The 25,959-nt window shown below is 40.3% G+C and overlaps 1 protein-coding gene across 3 annotated transcripts in view; it reads left to right on the top strand.

The window, feature by feature from the left end:
• Nucleotides 1-25,959, top strand: part of PCNX1 (pecanex 1) — a 150,006-nt gene that overhangs the window by 109,177 nt on the left and 14,870 nt on the right. For all 3 annotated transcript variants that reach the window (XM_054970361.1, XM_054970360.1, XM_054970359.1), the window contains 19 exons: nt 57-114; nt 793-1,010; nt 2,090-2,243; nt 4,225-4,257; nt 7,561-7,732; nt 8,807-8,917; nt 11,535-11,626; nt 12,939-13,048; nt 14,632-14,737; nt 15,212-15,304; nt 17,684-17,834; nt 18,159-18,300; nt 20,007-20,184; nt 20,806-20,914; nt 21,359-21,488; nt 22,072-22,130; nt 23,427-23,642; nt 24,084-24,337; nt 24,874-25,104. In XM_054970361.1, coding sequence (XP_054826336.1) covers nt 57-114; nt 793-1,010; nt 2,090-2,243; nt 4,225-4,257; nt 7,561-7,732; nt 8,807-8,917; nt 11,535-11,626; nt 12,939-13,048; nt 14,632-14,737; nt 15,212-15,304; nt 17,684-17,834; nt 18,159-18,300; nt 20,007-20,184; nt 20,806-20,914; nt 21,359-21,488; nt 22,072-22,130; nt 23,427-23,642; nt 24,084-24,337; nt 24,874-25,104 — 2,617 coding nt within the window. The remainder of the gene's footprint in view (nt 1-56; nt 115-792; nt 1,011-2,089; nt 2,244-4,224; nt 4,258-7,560; nt 7,733-8,806; nt 8,918-11,534; nt 11,627-12,938; nt 13,049-14,631; nt 14,738-15,211; nt 15,305-17,683; nt 17,835-18,158; nt 18,301-20,006; nt 20,185-20,805; nt 20,915-21,358; nt 21,489-22,071; nt 22,131-23,426; nt 23,643-24,083; nt 24,338-24,873; nt 25,105-25,959) is intronic.

The raw sequence follows: 25,959 nt of genomic DNA, 5'->3' as shown, positions 1-25,959 counted from the left end.
TTGATTTTTGCTGCAAAACAAACTATCATACTGAAACCTTCCTTTTGTTGTTACAGTGACACGGATTCTCATGTATCAAGTTCTACCTCAGTTCGTTTTTATCCACATGATTTAGTAAGTTTTCTTTTGCACTCACAATATATAACCAAAAGGTCAATCACTTTATATGTATTGATAACTGTGATTAATTATATTCATGTAGATATGAATGCAAGACTCAGTGATTCGGCTGTTCAGCAGCTGAAGAATGGTGAAATACCATTTTGCATGCATCTTCTATGCTGCCGCAGATAATTTGAGATGAGAACAGTGTTGTACCCACAGAGTTAGGAAAGAGTGTCTGTCTCAAGTCTTGCTTGAAGTCTAGTATGGATTGCTTCCTATCCATCCTCAAGGTTTAGGTCATTATTATAGCTTTGAAAAGCCCTTGCTTCAGCTTCCTTTTATCTCATCAACTGAAATGTTCTGGAATAATTGATGTTCTGATGGAAATGGGAGTTTCTGGGTTGCTGCTGTTTGTAGAACAGTAGTTTTGTTTGTAGAAACAACTATCAAGTCCAGAAACAGGCTGACATTACAATGAACACAGATCTTTTTCTGTACATGCATGCTCAAAACTGCCATTCAGGCATTTTTACTGGGAGTGCAATGTGTGTTCCCCCCTGTGTAAGAGTTAGAGAGGTAGTTTCTGCACTATGTTGCTGCCCCATGACACATCATGTTCTTTCAAAGCCATCATTTTTAGGGTGAAGGAATAAAGTATAAAGCAACTTTCTGTTTATTTTGTTGTAGCTTTCCCTTCCCCAGATCAGGCTGAACAGGTTGTTGACCATAGATACGGATCTCCTGGAGCATCAAGACATTGATCTAAGCCCTGATCTGCATGACCATCTACAACCTCCAGAGGAAGCAGCACAAAAAGTTAAACACTATTACCGCTTTTGGATCCTACCGAAGATCTGGATTGGTATCAATTTTGATAGGCTAACTCTGTTGGCTTTGTTCGATAGGTGAGCTTATATGTGTGTGCATTATTCTAACACAGTTCAAGAAGTCAGGTATTAAGTGTAATTAATTGTTTTAAATTAAAACCCAGTTTAATCAGTTTAGTAGTGCTTAGAGGGAACATGCAAGTTTGTTTTGGTCCTAGAATGGATTACGGATGAGCTGGATCCAAGCATTTGCCAACAGAATGAGTTCAAGGAATCAAATTTGTCCTCCCCCCGTAACCCCTTGTGTCCATTTTCACAGCTGCTGGGCTTATGGGAGGGACTGTCCCGGGAAGTTTATCCAGCAGCAACTACAGCAAGGAGGAGAAATTGAGTGGAAGCATGTGAAGTTGAAGGGCCAGAGAAAGTATGGGCTTGTTTATTTAAAAAAAACAACTCTGTTCAGCCTCCAGTAATATACTTGAATAAAAGTGCCAAAATTATGTTACTATATGTTTGTTGCTCTAACTGATTTGTAAAACTCTTTCCAGGTAATTAGGACAAGTATTGATACATTAAGTTTTCTTTGAGCTTGTTTTCATGCAGGTGACAAATATGGTTTTAAACGAATGTATTTCAAGCAGCGGTTTTAAATATGCGTGGCTTTTCTTTAAGGCCTTTTGAGAGTATGAGGAAATGCAATTAAACTGTCCTTTTATTGCTAACTTTTAATGGTATGGTATGATGGTTTGGGCATCCTCAGGTAACATTAGATATTTCTCAGTAGATCAAGATTTTGCTTGCTTAATTGGGTGGGACTCTTTGTTATTTAGTACCTTTTCTGGAAATTCTCTATATTCTAGTGACATATTCTAAAATAAAGGTGGTGATTAGATTTTTCTGCCCTCTGTTGAATCTGCGCTAGCTGCCAGTTTCATCTTGTGAGCCTGGTTCTATGAAATATGCTGAGCACCTTGAATTTCTGTAAAATCATGGTAGAACTTTGAAGAAATTGTATAAGGAGCAAGGCATCCTCAAACTTTGATTATTGATGTCATTGAAATTTTGATGGGTTTGCTTTCTTACATTTCTGCATCTTTTATTCCTGTTACAAATCTATTTTGGCTTCTCAGTGCCACATGCCTTTTCTTTCTCCATAGGAATCGTGAGATCTTGGAAAATGTGCTGGCAGTCATTCTAGCTATCCAGGTGGCATTCTTGGGTTCTCTACTCCTTATAGAAGGCTTTTTCAAGGATATCTGGGTCTTTCAATTTTGCTTGGTAATTGCCAGCTGCCAGTATTCCTTGCTCAAGGTAACTTCTGTCCAGCGTCAGTTACTTTACTATGCTAATAGACTGAGTTGTATCCTACCACTCTGTGCAGCCAATGGTAGAAGTGCATTTGGCATCAGCAAAAAGTTCTTGTGATGACAGGCCACTTCACAAATAGCTGTTCAGAGTAGTAGGATACAGTCCACTCTTCCTATCTCTTAGAATCAGAGAATCATAGGGTTGGAAGGGACCTCTAGGGTCATCTAGTCCAACTTCTTCTCAATGCAGGCAATTCACAACTACCCCCCCCCGACTGCCCCAATGACCCCCTGCTCCATGTCCAGAAGACGGCAAAATACCTCCAGGATCCCTAGCCAAACTGACCTGTATAAAATTGCTACTTGACCCCAAGGTGGCAATCAGCATTACCCTGGGCATTTAAGAAGGCCACGAGAACTAAGCCCTGATATAACCCATTCTGCCCTCCCCCTCATGATCTGCCCAGGGTCACAGAATCAGCATTGCTATCAGATGGCCATCTAGCCTCTGCTTAAAAACCTCCAAAGAAGGAGAGCCCACCACCTCCCGAGGAAGCCTGTTCCACTGACGGACCGCTCTGTCAGGAAGTTCTTCCTAATGTTTAGTCAAAAGCTCTTTTGATTTAATTTCAAGCCGTTGGTTCTGGTCCGACCTTCTGGGGCAGGAGAAAGCAACTCTGCGCCATCCTCTATATGACACCCTCCAAGTACTTGAAGATGGTTATCATAGCACCTTTCAGTCGTCTCCTCTCTGGGCTAAACATTCCGAGCTCCTTCAACCTTTCTTCATAGGACTTGGTCTCCAAATCCCTTACCATCTTCTTTGCCCTCCTCTGGACATAGTCCGGCTTGTCTATAGCCTCCTTTTGTGGTGCTCAAAACTGAACACAATACTGCAGGTGAGGTCTAACCAGAGCAGAGTACAGCGATACCATCCCTTCTTGTGATGTGGACACTATGCTTCTGTTTATACTGCCAAAAACCACATTTGCCTTTTTAGATATATCACACTGCTGACTCATGTTCAGTGTATGGTCTACTAAGACCCCTAGATCCGTTTCGCACATACTACTGCTAAGATAAGCCTCCCCCATCCTATAATTATGCATTCTTATATAACAAATTCTGTTCTAGTAGTACCCTCTAAAAGTGGAGACTTAATTTCTAAGTCATTTAGTTCCAAAACATGTTTTTGTTTATTGCTGTAATATACTGAAATCTAATCAACTATGTCCAATTGCTTCTGTATAAAGAATTTTTCTTGCCCTACCCAGCAACTCTTGGTCAAATTCATTTTGTTAAGAATTTTCTGTTGAAATGTTTCAAGATACTAAAACACACATGTCCAGAGTCAGTTGCTTTTAGCTATTAGTAATCCAGAGCACACTACAACAAGAAATAATTCTTCACCATGTAACTGTGAGCAGATCTGTATTTTTATATATCTGTAGGCATAGACATAATTTCCTAATAGAAGATGAAGATCACCAGCAAGCAAAGCTAAACTGAATGTGTAAAAATGTAGCCAAACGAACTAATGTAATGGTGATGACCAGTTAGAAATTGGTATTATCCTTTCTTTGGTATTTTTTGGTACTTGAAGTTAAATCAGTGTAGGTGGAGTAAGGCTTCTTCAATTATGGCCTTGACAGGCTTTCACTTCTTCATGATGTTTTAATTGGCTGTATTCCAGGCCTCATTTGTGTACCCTAGCACTCAGGTGTGCTATTAAGTTTTATACTTCCACCTGTGGCAATTCATGTCATGTTAGGGACTGCTCTCAGGGCTTCTCTTTGTATGAAAAGCTCAATGAAATCAGTCAATCTGGGAATTCATCATGGGGACATAGACGTCCTTTTGATCCCATCCTTTAGAGATTTACATTCCAGAGTTATTAAACCTTAAGTAATTTTGTCCTTTCTGCCTCCAGAGTTATCAAACCTTAAGTAATTTTGTCCTTTCTGCATTTCCCATCTGTTTTCTAGAGTGTCCAACCAGATTCTTCTTCTCCTCGGCATGTAAGTTATATTACATAACAGTTCAGTATTTTAGAGTTCAGTATTTTAGAGTTCTGTATATTTTTAGAGTTCAGTATTTTAGAGTTCTGCTGGTATTAGTTCTTGCCACTGTGGAAACATGTGGGGAAATAGCACCTCTGTAACAAGTCACCTATTACATTTACCCACAGTTGTAAAATATGTACTTTTAATTGTAAAAGAGGTGCACCATCACTCATAGAGCAAATTTTTGAAGCCACAGAAAACCTTTTTATTTCTGTTTTTTTCCAGAAATTTGTGGAGGGGGGGATTGAAATATGTGCAATACTTATTTTCCAATCAGTCCTAAATTTCTTTTACTGATTGAACAATCATTTATAACTTAGTATATAAAATTGTACAATTTGGCATAGTTATGTAATTTAACAATATAAATACCCTTTTCTATAAGAAAAATTACTTGAGAAAGAGTTGCTATCTGCTGCACCCTATGCTGCTGTAGCACATAGATGTTAATTTTTGCCATCTGAGAGGTAAAAAAAAATTAAAAGTTTTAAGGTAGGAAAAAATATAGTAAACAAAAGAGAATATATTATTTGGACAAAACTCTGAGTCACAATAGATAGGATTGCCAAGGTATTTAATATTAATTTGTCAATGGCTATTAATCTTATGAAAACATTGAACTTTTTAATAATGTATTATTGTTAATCATATTATAACTTATTAACTGATGCCAAAATTATTACATTTAAACAAAAAAAACCCTTGAAAATAATATATGAGCATATAGTATAAGAGTTTTTTCAGAGTTCCCCACAATTTCACAGTTTTTGCACTGGAAAAATTAATAATAATAATAATAATATCAACAACAACATTCAATTTATATACCGCTCTTCTGGACAACTTAATGTCCACTCAGAGCAGTTTACAAAGTATGTTATTATTATCCCCACAAGAAACACCCTGTGAGGTAGGTGGGGTTGAGAGAGCTCCAGAGAGCTGTGACTAGCCCAAGGTCACCCAGCTGGCTTTAAGTGGAGGAGTGGGGTATCAAACCCAGCTCTCCAGATTAGAGTCCCATGCTTTTAACCACTACACCAAACTGGCTCTCAGATTAACAAAGTCTTCAAATATATTGTACTCTTGGAATGAGTAAAATGTTGGGATATGCAGTAAAAAAAAATCAGCATTATTTGGATCCAGGTATCAGGAATACCGTAAATATTTGGTATTCCTGATATCCGAGTGCAAAATTACCAGTATAGTATTTGTAATTCTTAATATACTTGGAATTCCTATTACATTCAGCTCCATTATTCTTTATTGGGAAATCTTCACCATCTTTCCCTATAGGGATAATCTTTACAGGGGGCTTGAGGAGCCATTTTTTTAAGCAAACTACACTAAAATTGCAGAGAACCTGCATGTCTACTAAAGACCCACCAAGTTTTAAGTGAATTGGACCTCAGGATCCAATTCTAAAGAGCCCTGAATAAGCTGCCCCAGCCACTCTATTGTTTTCGCGGGGGGTGGGGTGGGGATCCAAGGCTTTCTCCAGGATACAGGAAACCTTAGCCGATATACAACAGCAGCCAATGATCAAAAGTCTCCCAATGCAAACAGAGCCAACAAAGCCCAACCGAACCAAATCAGAGAATCTCACCAGAAACAAACTGAAGCAAACCTAGCAAGCTAGTAAGACCAAGGCAGCAGCCAGATGTGACAGTGGCATATGGCAAGCAAGCAAAATGGACACAGACACACAGTAATGCTGCCTCCCTTTCCCCTCCTCCTATTGCCTGGGAAGCCTACAAAGGTGTGTGGGGGAGACAAGTTGTTGCAGCCTTTAAAATGTAATTCCCAGATGTTCCCAAAGATATCCAGATAATTCAGTAATGTCAATACTGGTTTATCAAAAAAAAAAAAATACTGGTTTATCCACATCCAAATATGTCAGATATATCTGGATATACTTGAAGAATTCCAAATAGTTTTCTGGTGTATATCCAGTATTCCTGAGCTGAATCACACACCTCTAGTAAGGTGTGATAGACCAGGTTTTTCACACTGAAAAAGAGAAAATATTTCATGGTTGGTTTTTTTTTCAATGCTCCTCAACATTTTCCAATTTGTCATTGGAAGAACTGAAAAAGTCATCAAACCTTTTCATGCTATACTTTTTGAGTGAGAAAACTCTTGCCTTAAGAAGTGTTTCACTCTTTCTAAAAGAGAAAATATAGGAGTTTCTTTTCAGTGTTGTTCCACGTTTTCCATCAGAAAAATTGGGGGTGGGAGGTGGAAACACCTAAAAAATAGGGGAAATCAGTTTTTCCCCAATTTTTCCTTTCTCTCCCAGGCTCTTGTGTCTCTAGTCACTCATCCTGTACTAAAGTAGTTGTCCCCCATTATGATCATGAATGCTGCAAAACAAGGCCATCCTTAGGTAAGCTAGGGTGTTTTACATGCACCAGTATACAAAAAAAATGACATTGTAAAATAACCAAAAGAGAAAATCCTTAAAATCCTGATGAGAACTGATCATGTTCCAGGAGGCTCAGGATGTTGTAAGTCAGTTAAAGGGGCATGTGCACACACACTCTCACCCCCCCCCCCCAGCAATTCCTTGTGGACTCCAGTTTGCATTTTTCTAATTGCAACTACTTAAAGAGTAATAATGGAGTTCAGCAGAAAACCTATGGAAGTGCAGAACATAGATTATAGGCAAACTATACAAAATACTATGAATAATAGAATTTAAAATAATTGTTATAATATTCTGTGCAGAATGCAGAAAATGCCTGTATGTTTTTATCTGGATTAAGTGGTTTTAATTTTTTTATTGTATTTATTGAAGTATTTATTGTTGGAAGTCGCCCTGAGCCCACTTGTGGGAAGGGCGGGATATAAGTCAAATAAATAAATAAACACATACATACATACATAAAAACGTGGTCACATAGTTTAAAGGACTGTGTACAGTGTACAACATACTCCAAAGGAAGCTACAAAGAAATTTAATGGACACACAATGTATTAGTTGAAGTGTCAGAAGTGGAACTTTGAGGTCTTTGTTGACAGTGTATACTGTATAATTATGATACTGCATCTTAATGATGAGTGAAAAATGAGCTTCCCTTCCTCTCAAAAGCAAGGTCTAATATCCATAGATTTGTAAGGTTTTTATATTAGAATAATATAAATGAGATTAACATGTAATTGTCATTTGATCCAGCATGAAAGATGAAGTTTCACCATTTACTTTAGGAGATAAGAATACCAATGATTCATTACTTCGATTAACAAATCTTGTATTTTCAGGGTCATAACCGAATCATAGCTTATAGCAGGCCTGTTTATTTCTGTATATGCTGTGGTCTCATTTGGCTGTTGGACTACAGCAGTAGGATCACTTTTATGGCAAGGTTCCGTTTGTATGGAATGGCTTTCACTAATCCAGTTTTGCTGCTTTCAGCAAGGGATTTGATTATAGGTGAGTAAATTCATGTGTTTTTCTCTAATCTGGTAGTATTTTGGGGTTAGGGTTACTCATTTTATCACTATGGGGGGCAATTTAGGTTTGTTTTCTTTAGAAGAAGCATGAATAATAAATGAAACCTCTTTCTGTCTTAAACAGTCTTTGAAACTTGATAATGAAAAGTTATTAGGTAAAGCTCTATGGCAAGTCCTTCAGCTCAGGTTTACATGCAAAGGTCCACAAGGTGGAAATTTTAGGAGATCAACAGAAGGAGAATATTAGGTGTAGGCAAAAGTTCATATTTTAACTACTATATTAGGCAGGAGTATGTGAGCAGAGTTACATCCTAATATATACAGTTCAGAGGATGTCCTTGAGATTAAATGCTTTGTAACCATATTCTTTTCTTCATATCAGAGGCTGTGAAAAGACTGAGTTCTCAGTAGCTTCTTTCCTAATCCACCTCTTAATTGGTGGGTGTCATATAACAAGGAAGAGAGCTACCAATATGTGCTATTTGGGCCAATTTCACCTGTAGTCCATGTATTTTGCAGGGCTGTTAAACTAAAACAACTTGCAACAGCACCCCACCCCACTGAACATTTCTTCCGGGGGACACTGACGTAGACCTTATACCGTTTTAATTGTCACAGTGCCTCCACCCCATGCTTTTTGTCTAAAATTTTGCTAGTTCGCCTATTTAGTTATACCATCTCAGTCTTCTCATGGACAGGTGCTTTCCTATTGAATGTGTCTTCTTGCGATAAAGAGGAAAAAAGAGGAAAAACTTGTTTTACTGTGATGTACAAGGTGCAATCGCTGACTTGAAGCTGAGAAGGGGAATATGAAGCTGTTAGAAGGGGAATATGAAGCTGTTAGAAGGGGAATATGAAAAGATGTTCTTCTGCTTTAGCTAACTTCATTTCTGTATTACTCATGTAAAATAGTGTTAGCAGCTGCCTAAAAACAGTATGTGATAGCTGTGAAAAACCATTTGTTCTGTGAATCTGGAACAGATAGATACACAGAGAGCCAGTAGCACTAATAACCACTTACAACATGTTTTTCTAATGCTTTTGTTTTCTGTAGTGTTTACGCTATGCTTTCCTATAGTGTTCTTCATTGGTCTTCTGCCTCAGGTGAACACATTTGTGATGTACCTCTGTGAACAGTTAGATATTCATGTCTTTGGTGGTAATGGTGAGTTGAGATTTCACATTTCATAATAATTATAGAGAACAAACATTTAGACAAGTTTAAAGACTCATTCAAACTGTCAATTCATAATGTATCCTTACTGCATGTTAGTCTTTGTAATTAGTCTTTGTAGTCTCTGAAACTCTTTCAAGCCTTCATTTGAATCCAGTTGCCTAATACCAATTAAAACATTTCAGAAGTATCTTATAAATTTAAATCCTAGCAACATCTCAAAGAAAGTCTAAAAGACCTCCTGTTTGGGGAGAAAAATGAGAAGATGCTTAAGAGAAGTGCCACACCTTATCAAAAAAGGTCACTGTGCTATGCAGAGGATGCCACCAACACTTATGTAAAGACATTTTAGACAGCTCTCTAAATCACACATAGTTCTGCAGCCTGGAAGAGAACTGCATGTTTGTACCTCAATATTGTGCAAGTTTGTAGCACAAATGTTATAATAATCCTGTTTGAGAACTGGGTTGATACGACATCCCTAGAACAGAGGTGTTTCCTGAGAGAAAAACATTTAAATACTACATAGCAACTGATCAATTAATTTGTGTGTGGGGTTTTAAATTGGAAGGGAATGCTATCAGTATGCTTAATAAATTAGTTCTTGGACAGCTGGAAAAAACAAATGCCTTTTTGAATTTACAAGGTAATTCCAAAGTGATGTATTGTCGAAGGCTTTCACGGCCGGAGAACGATGGTTGTTGTGGGTTTTCCGGGCTGTATTGCCATGGTCTTGGCATTGTAGTTCCTGACGTTTCGCCAGCAGCTGTGGCTGGCATCTTCAGAGGTGTAGCACCAAAAGACAGAGATCTCTCAGTGTCACAGTGTGGAAAAGATGTTGGCAGGTCATTTGTATCTACTCAGGAGGGGTGGGGTTGAGCTGAGTCATCCTGTAAGAGTTTCCCAGGGTGTGGAATGCTAATGGCGGGAGCCTTCACTGTATCCTGAGGAGGTGCTTTTGCATATGGATTGGTGCTTGATGTGCTAATCTTCTCTGCAGGGCTATTGTCGAGTATAGAGTGTTTTGTTAGCCTGGTGTTTTTCAGAACTGGAAACCATGCTCTGTTCATTCTTAAGGTTTCTTCTTTCCTGTTGAAGTTTTGCTTATGCTTGTGAATTTCAATGGCTTCCCTGTGCAGTCTGACAAAGTAGTTGGAAGTGTTGTCCAGTATTTTGGTGTCCTGGAATAAGATACTGTGCCCTGTTTGAGTTAGGCTATGTTCAGCCACTGCTGATTTTTCAGATTGTCCAAGTCTGCCGTGTCTTTCATGTTCTTTTATTCACTTTTCCTGTAGGAGACTGTTTCATTTCAGGCCTGAAGGCAAATGGCTACTCCAGAAATGAAATCCGAAGAGCAATCAAACCCAGGATGAATCAAACAACCAAGGAAAAACAGTCTCCTACAGGAAAAGTGTTTTTGCCATATATCAAAGGAATTACTGATCAGATGGGAAAGCTTATGAAAAAGCATAACCTTCAAGCAGTATTCAGACCCACCCGAAAAATACAACAGATGCTACGATCAGCAAAAGACAGTAGAGACCCCCTCACCTCTGCAGGAGTATACCGTATACCCTGCAGCTGTGGACAAGTTTACATCGGGACCACAAAGCGTAGCATCCAGACAAGAATAAAAGAACATGAAAGACACGGCAGACTTGGCCATCCTGAAAAATCAGCAGTGGCTGAACATAGCCTAACTCAAACAGGACACAGTATCCTATTCCAGGACACTAAAATACTTGACAACACTTCCAACTACTTTGTCAGACTGCACAGGGAAGCCATTGAAATTCACAAGCATAAGCAAAACTTCAACAGGAAAGAAGAAACCTTAAGAATGAACAGAGCATGGTTTCCAGTTCTGAAAAACACCAGGCTAACAAAACACTCTATACTCGACAATAGCCCTGCAGAGAAGATTAGCACATCAAGCACCAATCCATATGCAAAAGCACCTCCTCAGGATACAGTGAAGTCTCCCGCCATTAGCATTCCACACCCTGGGAAACTCTTACAGGATGACTCAGCTCAACCCCACCCCTCCTGAGTAGATACAAATGACCTGCCAACATCTTTTCCACACTGTGACACTGAGAGATCTCTGTCTTTTGGTGCTACACCTCTGAAGATGCCAGCCACAGCTGCTGGCGAAACGTCAGGAACTACAATGCCAAGACCACGGCAATACAGCCCGGAAAACCCACAACCACCACAATTCCAAAGTGACTGTGTTTTAGGTGTCTGAGAGAACAACTTCAGTATTGCAAGCCTAGTTTACCCATTGAGGTAAAAAGAGCAGTGATGTGTGTAGTGGTTAGAGTGATAGCTGGAAGACCCAGGTTCAAATCTCTACTCTGCCTTGGAAGCTTACTGAGTGACCTTGGGTCAGTCTCACACTCTCAGCCTAAACTACCTCACAGGGTTGTTGTGAAGATAAAATGAGAGGGGCAAGATGTAAGCTGCTTTGAATCCCCCACTAGGGAGAAAGGCAGAGTATAAATGAAGTAAAAAATGCTGAGAGATAAATGTTTCATTTTTAGAACCTGAATAAGGCTTGTGTTCTGTTAGATGATTTTTTATGACACATCTTTTTTTAACGTTCCAGCCACCACAAGCCTGCTTGCAGCACTTTACAGTTTTATCTGTAGTATTGTGGCAGTAGCATTGTTGTATGGATTGTGTTATGGTGCCCTAAAGGTGAGCTATTCCATTAGTGCTATGTTTTTTGCATGTTAAAATCTTAGGCTAGGAAACGTACTTCCTGCTGTTGATACCATCACAGAATTTGTAAAATCAAAAATACGTTCTGTTACCTAATTTTATAATATTATAGCTGGTTAGCATGCTTGTTTAGTCTCTCTTGCACATTTTAGAAAGTGTCTTGCAATTGCTACAGTTGCAACTAGGGGTGTGCAGGGACAGAAAGATTTGGTTTTCCCACTTCGGAATTTCGAAAGCGGGAAAAAGAAGTGGAAATAAGCAGTTTCTGAAGCAGCAAGCCGCTTCAGAAACTGCTTCTTGCTCTGCTTTGGTATGATCCAAAATTTCCTGTCCCCACTGCTTATTTCACCCTATGGAAGGAGGAGGAGGGGGTTCCCATCCCATCAGGTGAAAAAAGCAGCTGCAGGACTTCCCGTGCTTCAGCTGGCCCGTGGGTGGGGGAGTCCCTTTAAACTCCAGATAGCCTTCGGAGTTCCTCTGCCACACAAGTGGCAGGGCAAGGGCCCTTTAAACTCCAGCTGGCCCGTGGGGTATTCCCACCCCACCCCGTGGTCCAGCTGAAGCCCGGAAAGGGCCATTTCCCTGCCACTTGCGCAGGGCCCTTTAAACTCCAGAAAAGGGCCCTTTAAACTCCAGCTGGCCAGTAGGAGATCCTCCTCCGCCAGTCAGCTGGAGCCAGCCAGGGTTTGAAAGCTTCCCAAAGTGACCCAAACCGCTTCGGGAAGCTTTGATTCGGCGTTTCTGAATCGGGGCCAGCATGCTGGGCCTGATTCGGAAATCCCAAATCTTTACAAATCGGGTCTGATTTGGGTATTTAACCCAGTTTGGAAACCTGAATCACACACCCCTAGTTGCAACTTCTGCCATATTTCTGTTTTTCCTTATAAGTTAGTAATGTTTCTCTGGTGCATACATACTGATCGGTTTGTAAAGTTTTTGTTTCCCTTGAGTAATTAAAACTGTTTCTAGCAATGCAATCTTACGTAGAGTGACTCCATTTTCACCACTGAACTCTCTCAGATTAGCCTAAAGTGAATTGGCATAAGATTGCATGTAAATCATCCTTAGCTTTTCAAATTCAATAGATTATATGCCCGTGGAATTTGATAGCTGTTTCTGCCTTGGTATACTTATAAAAAGACAAAGTATTCTTTTAGATTATTTGTATATCATCTCACCAAACATTTTCATAGCCTAAAATTTTTTATCATTAGAAAAAAAAGAAAGCCCATCTTTCTATGAAACGAGACGTAATAGCATTGATGATGCTGTATTTCTCTGCCCACAGGATTCCTGGGATGGTCAACATATTCCTGTACTCTTTTCAGTATTTTGTGGTTTGCTGGTGGCAATATCCTATCATCTCAGCAGACAAAGCAGTGATCCTTCTGTGCTTTTGTGAGTGGCAACTACCTATTCACGTGTTACATGGAAGTCTGTTATAAACATGAGGAATGAACTAGCAATTAGGAAAGTTTGTTCAGAGCCTCCTATCAAATTGAATTTCTTCCTGGAAAGTAGCATTTGAACATACCCATAATATGTACAGTGGGGCCGTTAAGCAGTCATGCCTGTGCAGACAACTATCATCTGCTTGTCTGAAATTTACATCTTTGCATTAAGCCATATGACACAAAAAGAACCACTTCACTGAAGGAAGAAGTGGTCCTCCTGCTAGGTGCTACAGGTTCAAACTAGATATGAAGGCATCCTTGTGATTGCCACGAGGATTCTGCCACCATTTTAAAGTCAGTTAGAAATGCTGCGAAGGCTCAACTCTGTACCAACAGCACAGTTTTCTTGTCGTCTCCCCCCCACCCCGGTGTTTCAATACCCGAAACAGCCATGGGGAGTGTAGCTCTTTCAGCAGTTGATAAGCCATTGGGTAGGACAAGAGCGCCTCAGCCCGCCGGGCTGGAGGCCTGATCAGGATTGAAGCCCTATAGCATTTTTAAATGAGTTTAAAATGGCGGCGGCAGCTCTGTGGTGGCTACAAGGACACCATCATATGTACTTTGGCCCATAGCTGTGAACAATTCTGTTCGTGTGTCTGTGATGGTAACAGGTCTGTGTATGATATTTTTCTTGATTGGCTCCTGGCAAGAACCTTTTGGTAGTGAATTAGTAGAATTCATTTGAAGAACTGCAGTGCACTATGGGTGGATATGGATAACTATTTGCCAACTATCATCCTATGGCATGTAATGCTGAAAATTTCATGACATATCACACCATGCAGAAATTTTTGAATTCAGAGGAGTGGTAGAGTTTTTATTGCTCTGGGGGGGTGGGTTCTGGTGCTGGAGGCCAGCCTTGTGCACGCCCCAGACTGCGTGATGACGTCATCACGTGATGACGTCATCATGCAGTGCCGCCGGCGGGTGGCTGGGGTGGAGCGAGGAGGCCGCCCGCACGCCACACGCAGCCCCAGCCACCTATTGTCTCTGGCCCGTGGCTGCTGCGCCTGCCTGGGGGCGGGCAGCGACAGTGGCACAGGGCTGGCCGGTGGCAGCGCAGGATGCGCGCCTCCTCCCTCAGCACCCCCTCTGGCGCCCCCCGCGGGGCCTGTGGCCCCCACCTTACCACCTCAACGGTGGCGCCAGCCCTGGCTGTGGGGTTAGATGCTACAGACTGTCCCTTCCCCCATGTACTTGTATCTCCATTGTGGCAAGTTATATCTTATTTTGTGGTAGCACTTCTGTTTCAATGCTGGGGGAAAATCAGTTGTGGAGATATTAATAAGTTGGGAAATTTTTCTTCAGAGCTAGCAATTACAGTGGTGTCTTGCAGAATGTCATTGTGTGAATGTGATGGTCTTTCCATTGTTCAATGTGTGCAGCATGACATGGTGTGTCTCCTTAATGAAAGGGAATAAAGCACAAATGAATACAATTCTCTTTATATATAGAACTGATTAGTTTATGATTTTGGTCTCAGATCTGTGCACAGTGTTTACAGAGAAATCTTTTTTCTATTTTTAGCTCTTTAGTGCAATCAAAACTTTTTCCTACTTCAGAAGATAAAAACCCAGAAGATCCATTGTCTGAAGTTAAAGATCCATTACCTGAAAAACTTAGAAATTCAGTGGTAAGTTGGAACATCTCTCAAACTATTTATATTGACCAGTTTTCATGTAAATGTAAATATCCAGGAACTAAATGCATAATATATTTTTGAGCTGAAATTTTCAAAGGAAAAGCTTGGCTTCTACTTAGGTCAAATGCTTGAGGGCTTTGCAAATTGACATTTGTGGTAATTAATTCTACTAACTATTAGAACTTTTAGAACCTGATCACCTCTGTACAGTTTGGCAGGCCACCATGCACCCAGACTCTAGAATTTTATGATCACAGAAATTAACATTAGAACAGGAGAACATTTAAACATAATACTTATTATTGGATCATCTTCTGCTCTGGTAGAAATAATTGTTTGAAAGCCTTAGCTTGTATGCAATGATGATCAGTACTTATAGAACACAAGAGAGAGCCAGTTACTAAACATTTTTATTGCAGCATCTTGATAAGCATATTGTATTAAATATTTCTCTTTTCTTCTTAGAGTGAGCGTTTGCAGTCTGATCTTGTTGTATGCATAGTTATCGGTGTACTTTATTTTGCAATTCATGTCAGCACAGTATTCACAGTACTGCAGGTAATATTTGTTGTTGTTTCAGATTTTCTAAAATACCTGTACCAAGTTTTGTTGTATGCGTATCTTGAGCAATGTTATTATTTTAGTAGTTATATAATGGCAGTGTCACTTCCATTTGGATTTGCACAGCTGCACAGGATAATAGCTTCTACTTTAGGATGCAAAATTTGCTTTGGTGTACTTACTTAGAGCCAAACTACATGAGACAAATTACACGTGTATGACACGTGAACACACACGCATTTCCCTGTTGCTTTCTTGTTCACTCACACACCACAGCCACACTGCACTTGATGTGCACTCCATCCCATGCTAGGACTGGCATGCTCAAACCTTCCTCAGCAGCTTTTCTGAGACTTGTTTACTCAATTGAGCATATTGTGTGTGGGGGGGGGGGAACTGCCGGGTTTCCTGAGGAGAGCTAAAAAACGGGGGTTCCACACTTCTGCTGAGATCTTACAGCTCGGCCCCAGTGGGCAATCCCCACTTCAGGAGCCGCAACAGCATTTCTTGCTGTCAACCAGGATCAACTCTTTCCTGCCTGTTTGTCTCCAGCCACCTCCAATCTCCATTATCACCTATGGGGAAAACTATGAGGGCTATCCAGGAGGATGGAGGTGACATTTTGCAAAATAAATCTACAAAATTTTCAGGGGACCTACTGCTAACTGTCCTCTAAAGACCCACCCACCCACCCAAGTTTCAGGGAGATTAGACCTTGAGTGGCCATTTTATGCCCCCCCCCAAAGAAGGTGCCCCCAGCCACCCCATTCATTCCTATTGTGGAGAGAAAATAACAGCAATTGGGGAGACCCATAGATCATGCCTTTCCCGGGGTCCAATCTCCCTGAAACTTGGGGGGTCTTTATAGGACAGTGAGGAGTATGTCCCTTGCAAATTTGGAGGATTTTGCTTGCAAAAGGCCACCCCAGCCTCCTAGATAGCTCTCCTAGTTTTCCCCACAGGGAATAATAGAGATTGGAGGTGGCTGGGGGCACCTTCTTTGGGGGCCCATAAAGTAGCCTCCTGAAGTCCAATCTTCATGAAACTTGGGGAGTCTTTAGAGAACAGCTAGAAATAGTTCCCCAGCAAATTTGGTTTCTAAAATGCCCCCACCAGAACCCCAGAAATCTCCAAATCACATTTTCCATTGGAAATAATGGCCAAATTTTACCCAATTTGCTCTGTATTGCCGAGCTGAACTGGAGAGCAAGTACCCCCCCGCTCAGTCCTTTTCAGGTTCATGTATCAGGCATGTTTCTGAACTTTAGCTCAGATGCTTAATTGTGTTGCCATGATCTTTCTTCCCACCTCCTCCTTATCCCGACTGAAGACGCTACATGGAGTGGAGAAGGAGGAAGTTAAGGGGGGAGGAGGGTGCATGGAGGAGGAGTAGGGAGGTGATGTCAACTGGAAAACGGGAGAATTTAAAACATGCCAGATTAAAAGCAAAACAGTTTGGGTGTAAGCCGGATCTAAGGGCAAAAAGAGGCGAGAGTGAAGCGTAAGCCACCCCAAATCAATGCTCTGCAATGACGACTCACAGATTATGACCATGAACACTCGCAACCATGACTACACCAGTTCCCCAACATGTGCATGAACTAGGGCTACAGGACATGTGTTCACCCAAGATAAAATGGACACGGGCAGGTAGGAACAGACGTGACTCAAGACACTTGCATAGCCTCGTGTAATTCGTCTTGTGTAGTTTGGCTCTCTCTGGTGCAATCCAGCCACCCCCACAAATGCCTTTAGGAACATTATGAAAGTAAGGAAGGAATATCAAGCTAGCCAGAAGGTGCAAAATTATTTCATTCTGTCCTGAGGAGATTTTCAGTAGATAAGTTATAGCTGGCATAATTTATAGTATCACTCCAAAGAAAAATCTTACTACAGGGAAAGTTAGGATGTTAACTAGTCATCACAATAGAACCTTACTGTCTAGGTAATAATCTTATTTTTACCACTAGTATTTGACTTACCAAAAAGAAAGTGTTGGAAAGAGGATTTCAACAATACTAGCACAGCATCCTATCTGGAAGCCAAGCTATGAGGGCAGTGTGTCAAGTGCTTCTGATATTTCAAGGGACTAAAAAAACCAGTGGATCAAGCATCTTATTTTATTAATCGTTTATAATTCTGCATAGGTGTGCATTTAAATTAGACAGTTCTGAGGGGGAAGTATTTTAGGTGATGCATTCATGTATGACCACTGACTCAGAAGACACATTTCTTCCTTTATATGAAGAGAAATGTATAGACATACATTTACATCCAGCATAGCCATTTGTACCTAGAACTAAGAAAAGCAGTTCTGAAAGGAATAACTACTTGCTGGTGTTGAGACTGAACCTTTCCCCTGCAACTTTCTTTTAGCCTGTATTGAGATACGTTCTATATGCATTGGTGGGCTCAGTAGGCTTTATAACCCATTATGTGCTGCCTCAGCTCCGGAAACAGCTCCCTTGGCACTGTTTTTCACATCCATTGCTGAAATCCAAGGAATACTATCAGTTTGAAGTTCGCAGTAAGTAGTACTGATCTTCTAAAAACTTGACCTATGGCAATTTTCCATTAATTTACTTGTAATTAAATATTGCTTTTTATAATCACTAAATGCAGTTGGCTTGTAGTTACATTAACTCATTTCCTTCTGTAGAAAGCCTCCTGACTTACAGAAAAGTTATAATTTATACTGATGGAAAGCAGATTTCCTATTACAATGACTGCTGTCTTGGAGGATCTCTGTTAATGGGATAGAGTTAGCTGAGCTTTTATTTATTTTGGGTAATATCTAGTCCAGACTCCTGAGCTGCTTAATTCCATATTGCATTCTGTGAATTTTTCTTAGATGCTGCACATGTGATGTGGTTTGAGAAACTTCATATATGGCTTCTTTTTGTGGAAAAGAATATTATCTACCCTTTAATAGTCCTCAATGAACTGAGCAGCAGTGCAAAGGCTATTGCTAGTCCAAAAAGACTGGATGCTGAGTAAGAAATGAATGTAACATTGGTATTATTTTGAATATATTACATTGTATCCTATTGTCATATTTTTGTCATATGTCATATTTTTAAAAAACTTTGTCTCGTGACTAGTCTCTGTGTCACTGCTACTTCTCTCTCGTTCCATAGCCCAGCTTATAGCTTTTTTGATTTTAAGTTCTGTGAACTTCAGAGGCCTTTCTATGTGAGTCCTATATTGCTTAAGTTCTCCATCTCCTCCACCCTTTTCCTTAAGCCTCCTGCTTAGTTGAATGTTGGGATAGAATCTTTTGAGCTGACATACAGTCTTGTGTGTACAGGTATTTTCAGTATGTATGGAGGAGCCAACTACAAGTCTCCACCAGCAGTGTGAAATAATACTGCCAAAAGACTGGTTTACCATTTTCTCTGCTCTTTGTCAGAGCTAGAACTTTCCTTTCTCTCACACTAGACATAGCTTGTTATCTGTGCTGTTGGAATGTCCATGAAAGACATTCTGTGCCATCACACCATCTTAGCAAATCTGTTTGGGAAGGTTTATTACCACCAACACAATGTCATATGGATAATTAAACTTTTCACCTTTTAAATTTGGACAATTCCCAGATAGCACTTGGCAAATAATAAGTTCTGTTCAGCTGTGAAGCTATAGACATTTCCTGGAAAAGTAAGTTAATCTGAGATGACAGCTTCTTGGAGTGTACACGTGAAGCTGCCTTATGTTGAGTCAGACCATTGGTCTGTCAAACTAAATATTATCTGCTTGGGTTGGCAGCAGATCTCCAGGGTCTTGGGATATAGTCTTCCCTATGAGCAGATGTGGGACTGAACCTGGGACCTTCTGCATGTGAAGCAAATGTGTTTTCACTGAGTTACCGCCCTACCCCTGGTTGTCTAGCTGTGTATCCTTTCAACTCAGAAGTTGCTGGTGGAAGTGATTTTTGAACAGTGATCCAAAATTGTAAAAGGTTTATGGAAATTTTGCATGCAGTTCACCTCTGTAGCCTGCTTCTCTAAAGAAACAAAAAGGAAAGACTATTTCTGATTGAAGAGATGAAACTGGTAAGAAAAACAAACATGAAAATGACCATTCACAGAATGCATCATGCATTTACATGTGTAGTGATACTCTTGACTGATTGGTTGAGCTGATTGGTTGATGACATAGAATCTTCATGAACATTGCAGTTGCTTTGGAAACAAATTTTGTGAGAATGTGTGCCATGAAGTTTCTATGATGCAAGGGAAAGTTAGGATTAAAACAGCATTCAGGACCTAAATACAGGAGTAGCTCTATGGGACAGGCTGACAGACAAAGATTCTAGGAGCCTAGAGAGAATGTGTCTGAAGTAAGGATATAAAGTAAGCAATGGACTAAAAACAAGAGCCCAAGTTAAGGGGGTGTGAAGAGAAGGAAGCTTGGGGAAGAATATAATGGAGACTTTGAACTGAGGCAAGAAGAGGTTAATACTAAAGAAGGTGGGATCTGACTGTCATATTGATGTGGGTTAGCCTGTTCTTTGGTTGAAGAATTCTATTATTCTTTTAACTGATACAGCATTTTAAAACAAATGACAGTAAAAGGTAAAAATACAGTATTAATCTTCAAGAAGGTATGAAAATTAGAAAGAAATAATGAGCAGTAGAAAGATCTGGTTGTTCATCCAACAGATGTTTGCAACCCTTGATCCACATCTTTTTTTGTATTGCAGGCTTGGTGCTTTAATGATTACGATAGCTGGTATGAAGTTGTTGCGCTCTTCCTTCAGTAACCCAACCTACCAGTATGTGACTGTCCTTTTCACAGTGCTTTTCTTCACATTTGACTACAAGCATTTCTCGGAGACTATGCTGCTAGATTTGTTCTTCATGTCCATACTCTTCAGCAAGGTAATAGCAGATGAAACGTGTTTTCATGTCATCATGTGATGGAAATCTCCTTAGTCATCATGGATGGGAATTAAATCTCAAAACTGGTGCGGCAAATGTTTCCTCCATGTTAAAAGAACTCAGCTTTCACACACCATATCATGTAGTGGTTAGACTGTTGGACTAGGATCTGGGACACCCAGGTTCAAACACCCACTCTGCCCTAAAAGCTTGCTGGGTGACCTGGGGCCAGGCTTTCTCGCTCTCAGCCCAACCCTACTTCACACAGTTGTTGGGAGGAGAACGATGTAAGTTGTTTGGGCCCCATTGGAGATAAAGACATGGTATAAATGAAGTATTTTAAAGGTATTTAACAGCTATAAATGGGGGGGGGACACAACTCTGCTTTTTAATCTGTTATGCTGTTAGCTTCCTTGAGTCTAACAAATAAGGTGGGATGTAAATATTTTAAATAAATTTTTACTTTGAGGCTATATGAGCAGGTCAAAGAATGTAGTGGTGGTGCTAAAACTACTAGTGTGAAATTGAAGGGGTGTATTTGTATCAAGAGTATAAGATCAGTTACTTTACTTCTGTTTATAAATGACAATTAAGTATGTGTGTTCTTTTTATTTTCTCTAGCTTTGGGAACTTTTTTACAAGTTGAGATTTGTGTACACTTACATTGCTCCTTGGCAAATCACATGGGGGTCTGCTTTCCATGCGTTTGCCCAGCCCTTTGCTGTGCCCCGTATCCTTTCAAAGCTCCAGCATATCTTGTGATCAGAATGGATTCCAAAGTTTAAGTCACAATAGGGAAAATGCAGGTGAAAGCAAAAATGGCATTGACTTTGCTGATTTAGTGTACTTACAAAAAAAATCTAGCAGAAGTGAACCTCTCGGATGTCAAGGGGGTGGTTCTGTTGGGTAAATGATTGGAAAGGGGAGTCAAAACACTCAATCAGTTGCTCACCTCGATTTTCATGCATGACGTAGAGTGACATGCTTCCAAAATGAGAAATGGGTTACTTCAGTTTTGTGTGTATGGTACTTACCGTACTTCTATCATGGTGCTTTTGGAGCTTCCTAAACAATATGGTCAGTTTTTATGATTTTGTTGTGCTATTTGCATTCTGCCCTTTCAAAATGGAACTAGGTAAGAGTCAAAATCATCCTTAACTCTGTTGTGGTACAGATTCTGCAATGCTGTTTGTCCAAGCAGTTGTGTCTGCTTTTTTTTCTACTCCACTAAACCCTTTTCTGGGAAGTGCAATATTCATCACTTCTTATGTCAGACCTGTTAAATTCTGGGAAAGAGACTACAAGTAGGTGACATTTCAGCCCTAAAACACCTGTGTAGTGTTGGCATTTCAAATACAAAATTCCGAAGTGTGCTGTTTGGGGGTGCATTTACTTGAATGGCTGCTTCCAGAAACCTTGTCTCTGCATTCCCTTGGTGGTGGTTTTGTTAATACTATAAAACATATGATACTACATTACTACAATAAATATTTGAGGGTTGTTTAATGTTGAAAATAGCAGAGCCCCCAAAATGCTGTATGACACATAAACTTGATTGAGGGGGGAGGTGTGTGTGAGAAAGAGAGTCGGGGTTCCATATTATTCAGGAGACACTTTAAATGTACTCAGTTTTATTTGGCTTCTGCACAGTTACCGTAAGATTCTTCAGGTTGAAGAGTATACTTACTACAACTTACATTTACATTTGAAAACATTAGAATTGAGTGTCTGTAATGAAGGCATGGTGGTAGAGAGCCCATGTGTGTCAAGCAGAGTGAAAGGGCACCTACAGCACTGAGTGCAATTTCATTTAAAGGATATTATAAGCCCAATCATTACGCTTTCATGGGGAATAAACAGTTCTTAATATTTTGCCATTTTCTTTAGTACAAAAAGAGTGGACCACTCAAACACAAGACTGGCTTCCCAACTTGATAGAAATCCAGGTAATCATTTATTTAAAAGCACAAGCATAACCATGCATGGTGTTATGTGTGTGTAAATGGTACATAGTGTGACCCTTGCTGCTTTCAGGGAAACTAGATTCAAAGTTGCAACCCTTTTTGTGAATTGTGGAAGTTATATTTATCTTTTGTCTTTGTACATCTTTACTATTTTTCATCTTGAGTAAATTCCTCTTAAGACAGAACACAATGTCATCCCGAGCAGGCGGAATCCACAATCCCTGATCGGTCTCATTACTGATCAACAGCATTACAGTTTTACCTTGATCAGTTTTCAGGTTTTTTGGAGCCTTTTCAGCCTATTAGCGTCTTCACTGTCTTGCTTGACTGTGCTGAAAAGGTGAAATAGAGTAGGTGACATTTCATCACACTACCTGGAAGTCTTCTCTTAATAATTTTGTGTAGATGGTAAACAGCATGTACAACATACTTTGAGATTAGAGCTTGTGGCTTTGCACGCAGAAGAACTTGGGTTTAACTCCCAGCATCTACATTGAAAAAAAATCACATGGTAGGTGATGTAAAAGACCTTTCAGGACACCTTTAGCTTAGCTAATACTAATTTTCAAGAAAATTAAGAACATAAAATCTGACAGTGAGCATGTGGTCATTGACTTAAACTAGAGATGGGCACAGAACGAAAAAAGAAATGAACCATTTGATCCGTGATTTGTAGCATTCCACGGAACATCGCACCACGAACTTCTGACCTTTTCCCAGTTCGTGGTTTGTTGTTCCGTGGCATTTCAATCACCCTGCACCAGCTGCTGAAGCCAGTGCGGGGCGTTTGAAACAGACAACCCCTTTCTTCTGCCAGAGCAGTGGGAAAAAGAAGCTGTCATTTCACAGACCCCGCACCAGTTCCAGCCCATCGGCTGAACCCCGCGCAGGGTCTGTGAAACTGACAGCGCCTTTCTCCTGCGCAGGGGCTGTCAGTTTCACAGACCCCAGGCTGGGTTCAGCCGATGGGCTGACACTGGCGTGGGGTCTGCAAAACTCCGAACCCGGCCATGGAACGGCTGGAAAAATTCGTTTGTTCTGTAAACACGTGTTCCCATGGAACATGTGTTTCGGTGCAAATGAACCAGCCATTCCATAAGGAATTTTGTTCCGTGGTTCATCTCGTGCCCATCTCTAATTTAAACTTTAATTAAAATATTTGCCTTCGGTTATCAATGAAGAACATATTTTTCAACACATTATTATGTCAAGAAATTGTAAATGTGAATTGAAAACTTAACTTTGGAATTAATAAGGTCTGGATTTTTCCTCCTGTAGGCTCAGATGACAATAACTTGAACTCAATCTTCTATGAACACTTAACTCGGTCCCTCCAGCATAGCCTGTGTGGAGACCTGCTCTTGGGGCGATGGGGGAACTACAGTACTGGAGATTGCTTTATTCTTGCATCTGACTACCTCAATGCACTAGTACACCTTATAGAGATAGGCAATGGGCTGGTCACCTTTCAGCTGAGGGGACTTGAATTTAGAGGTGAGAATTCTTATTTGGATGAACTTTTCCTTAATCTGTTTGGAGCTGTCTCCTCCTGCTTTAGAAGCTTTCAATGGCAAGCCAGTTATTTTAAGCTTGGTCCTTTAATTTGGTATTAATCTTAAGTATTGGCAGGTACTAGCAATTTTGTTCACAGACTTCCTCTTCCGAGCTCAGTGTAGCATAGTTATATATTAGTTTAAAATTTGTTTACATTTAGAACACGAGAGCTAGGTTTCTCCAGTTTGTAGTACATATCATCCTTGCCTCTCACAGCCTTAAGCAAGCCACTGGGTTTTTTTGGAGGGGGTGGGGGGAGATATACTGTTTACAAGGCTGTAATGATGGCTGAAACAATGTATGTGAAGCTCTGTGACTGCCTAGGTAAAATATAATAAATACAAAGCATTGCTGCTATAAAATTGTTCTGTCTTCCTTCAGGAACATACTGTCAGCAACGAGAAGTAGAAGCCATCACCGAGGGTGTAGAAGAAGATGAAGGGTTTTGTTGCTGTGAACCTGGTCACATCCCTCACATATTATCTTTCAATGCTGCCTTTGGCCAGCGTTGGCTAGCTTGGGAGGTTCTGGTCACAAAGTATGTCTTAGAGGGCTACAGCATCACTGACAACAGTGCCGCTTCCATGCTTCAAGTCTTTGATCTTAGGAAGATTCTCACCACTTACTATGTCAAGGTACAATTCTGGATCCAACACATTGTTTCTTAGGAAGAATGTTTATATGTTTATGGAATGTTACGGAAAAAGCTGATTGGTAAGCCAAACAATTATAACCATCTGTCTGTTCATGAGGTTTATAATGCTACCAAGTAGTCTGTTGATATTGGTACTTTTAAAAATACTTGTCATTCTAATTATTTATAGAAGCAAAGATAGAGCTGTTCTTTTAAAAAAACTCTGTTTAGAAATTGTGAGCCATGTTGCAAAGAATGTGTAGTTGGAACATCAAATAGAAACTTTCCTTTTCAGAATAACAAATCTTGCAAGCCTATTCTTTAAATGTTTTCAAAATATCATTTGTGTAATGTTTCTGAGAAACTGGGTAAAACGAGACAAATTCTTTCCTTTCCACAGTTCTTTCTCCTCCTGTCAGAAATTGATGGACAAATCAGACAAATTGCTTCAGCAATTTTACAGAATTGTTCCGTCTTCATAGTTGCCATAAAACAGTGCAATGCCTCTTAAATACTTATTTCCCTTTGTCTTTGCAGGGCATCATCTACTATGTCACATCTTCTACCAAGCTGGAGGAATGGTTATCAAATGAAACAATGCAGGAAGGACTACAACAGTGTGCAGACCCAAACTATGTTGATGTGGATCCTACATTTAATCCTAATATTGATGAGGATTATGACCACCGCTTAGCAGGGATCTCCAGAGAAAGTTTTTGTGTCATTTATCTCAACTGGATAGAATACTGTTGTTCTCGAAGAGAAAAAGTAAGCCTTGTTTACCCAAGTAGTTCTGATTCATTAGTTAATAGCTTACCTGTAGTATTGCTCCACACAAAAACTATGTAATAAAGTGTAAGAATTGTAATAGCTTACATCAGAATTTCATGGACCTTCCCCCCAATAGTAATTATACTATTGGTATCTATTGATTGAGAAAATACATAATGACAAGGTCAGAATGACATAGTGTACCTATGGATTTGCAGACCCCTTGCAATAACTTCTCAGCCCCCCAGGGGTCCCTGGACCCCAGGTTGCGACCCACTGCTCTTTTGGATTCCTCTAAGTCTGTCTAGTTTAGCCTCAAGTTTAAGTAGGGGCTATCCAGGTTCTGCAAGGAAGCCCCTACCAGAAAATGAAGGCAATAGCCCTTCTCCAGCATCTGCTACCCAAAGGAACACAGCTTTTGAACACAGGTTCTATTTAGTTCTTGTGTTACTACAACTAGATTCAATTACTGCAATGCTGTACTTGAAAAGTGTTTGAAAATTTCAATTGATGCAGAATGCTGCAACCAGGATGCTGACTGGAATCGGTCATAGGGAATGTATCCAGTCCTAGCTCATCTGCACTGGCTTCTAATTTGTTTTCCAGGTACAATTCAAGATACTGGTGCTTGCATGTAAAGCACTATATGGTTTGGTACCAACCTACCTGAAGGACCACATACTCCCTTATGGCCCTACCTGACCACTGTGGTTGTCTTTGGAGGCCCTGCTTCAGGTGCTCCCACCTTCTAAGATTAGATGGGTGACAGCCTGGGAGAGGGCCTTCTCAGTGGTAGCACCAAAACTCTGGAACTTTCTCTCCAGACTGATTTTCCTCTCCCATTCTGTTGTC

This window comes from Eublepharis macularius, chromosome 2, assembly GCF_028583425.1.
Source record: "Eublepharis macularius isolate TG4126 chromosome 2, MPM_Emac_v1.0, whole genome shotgun sequence".
NCBI lineage: Eukaryota > Metazoa > Chordata > Lepidosauria > Squamata > Eublepharidae > Eublepharis > Eublepharis macularius.
This window is presented reverse-complemented; position numbering and strand designations above follow the sequence as displayed.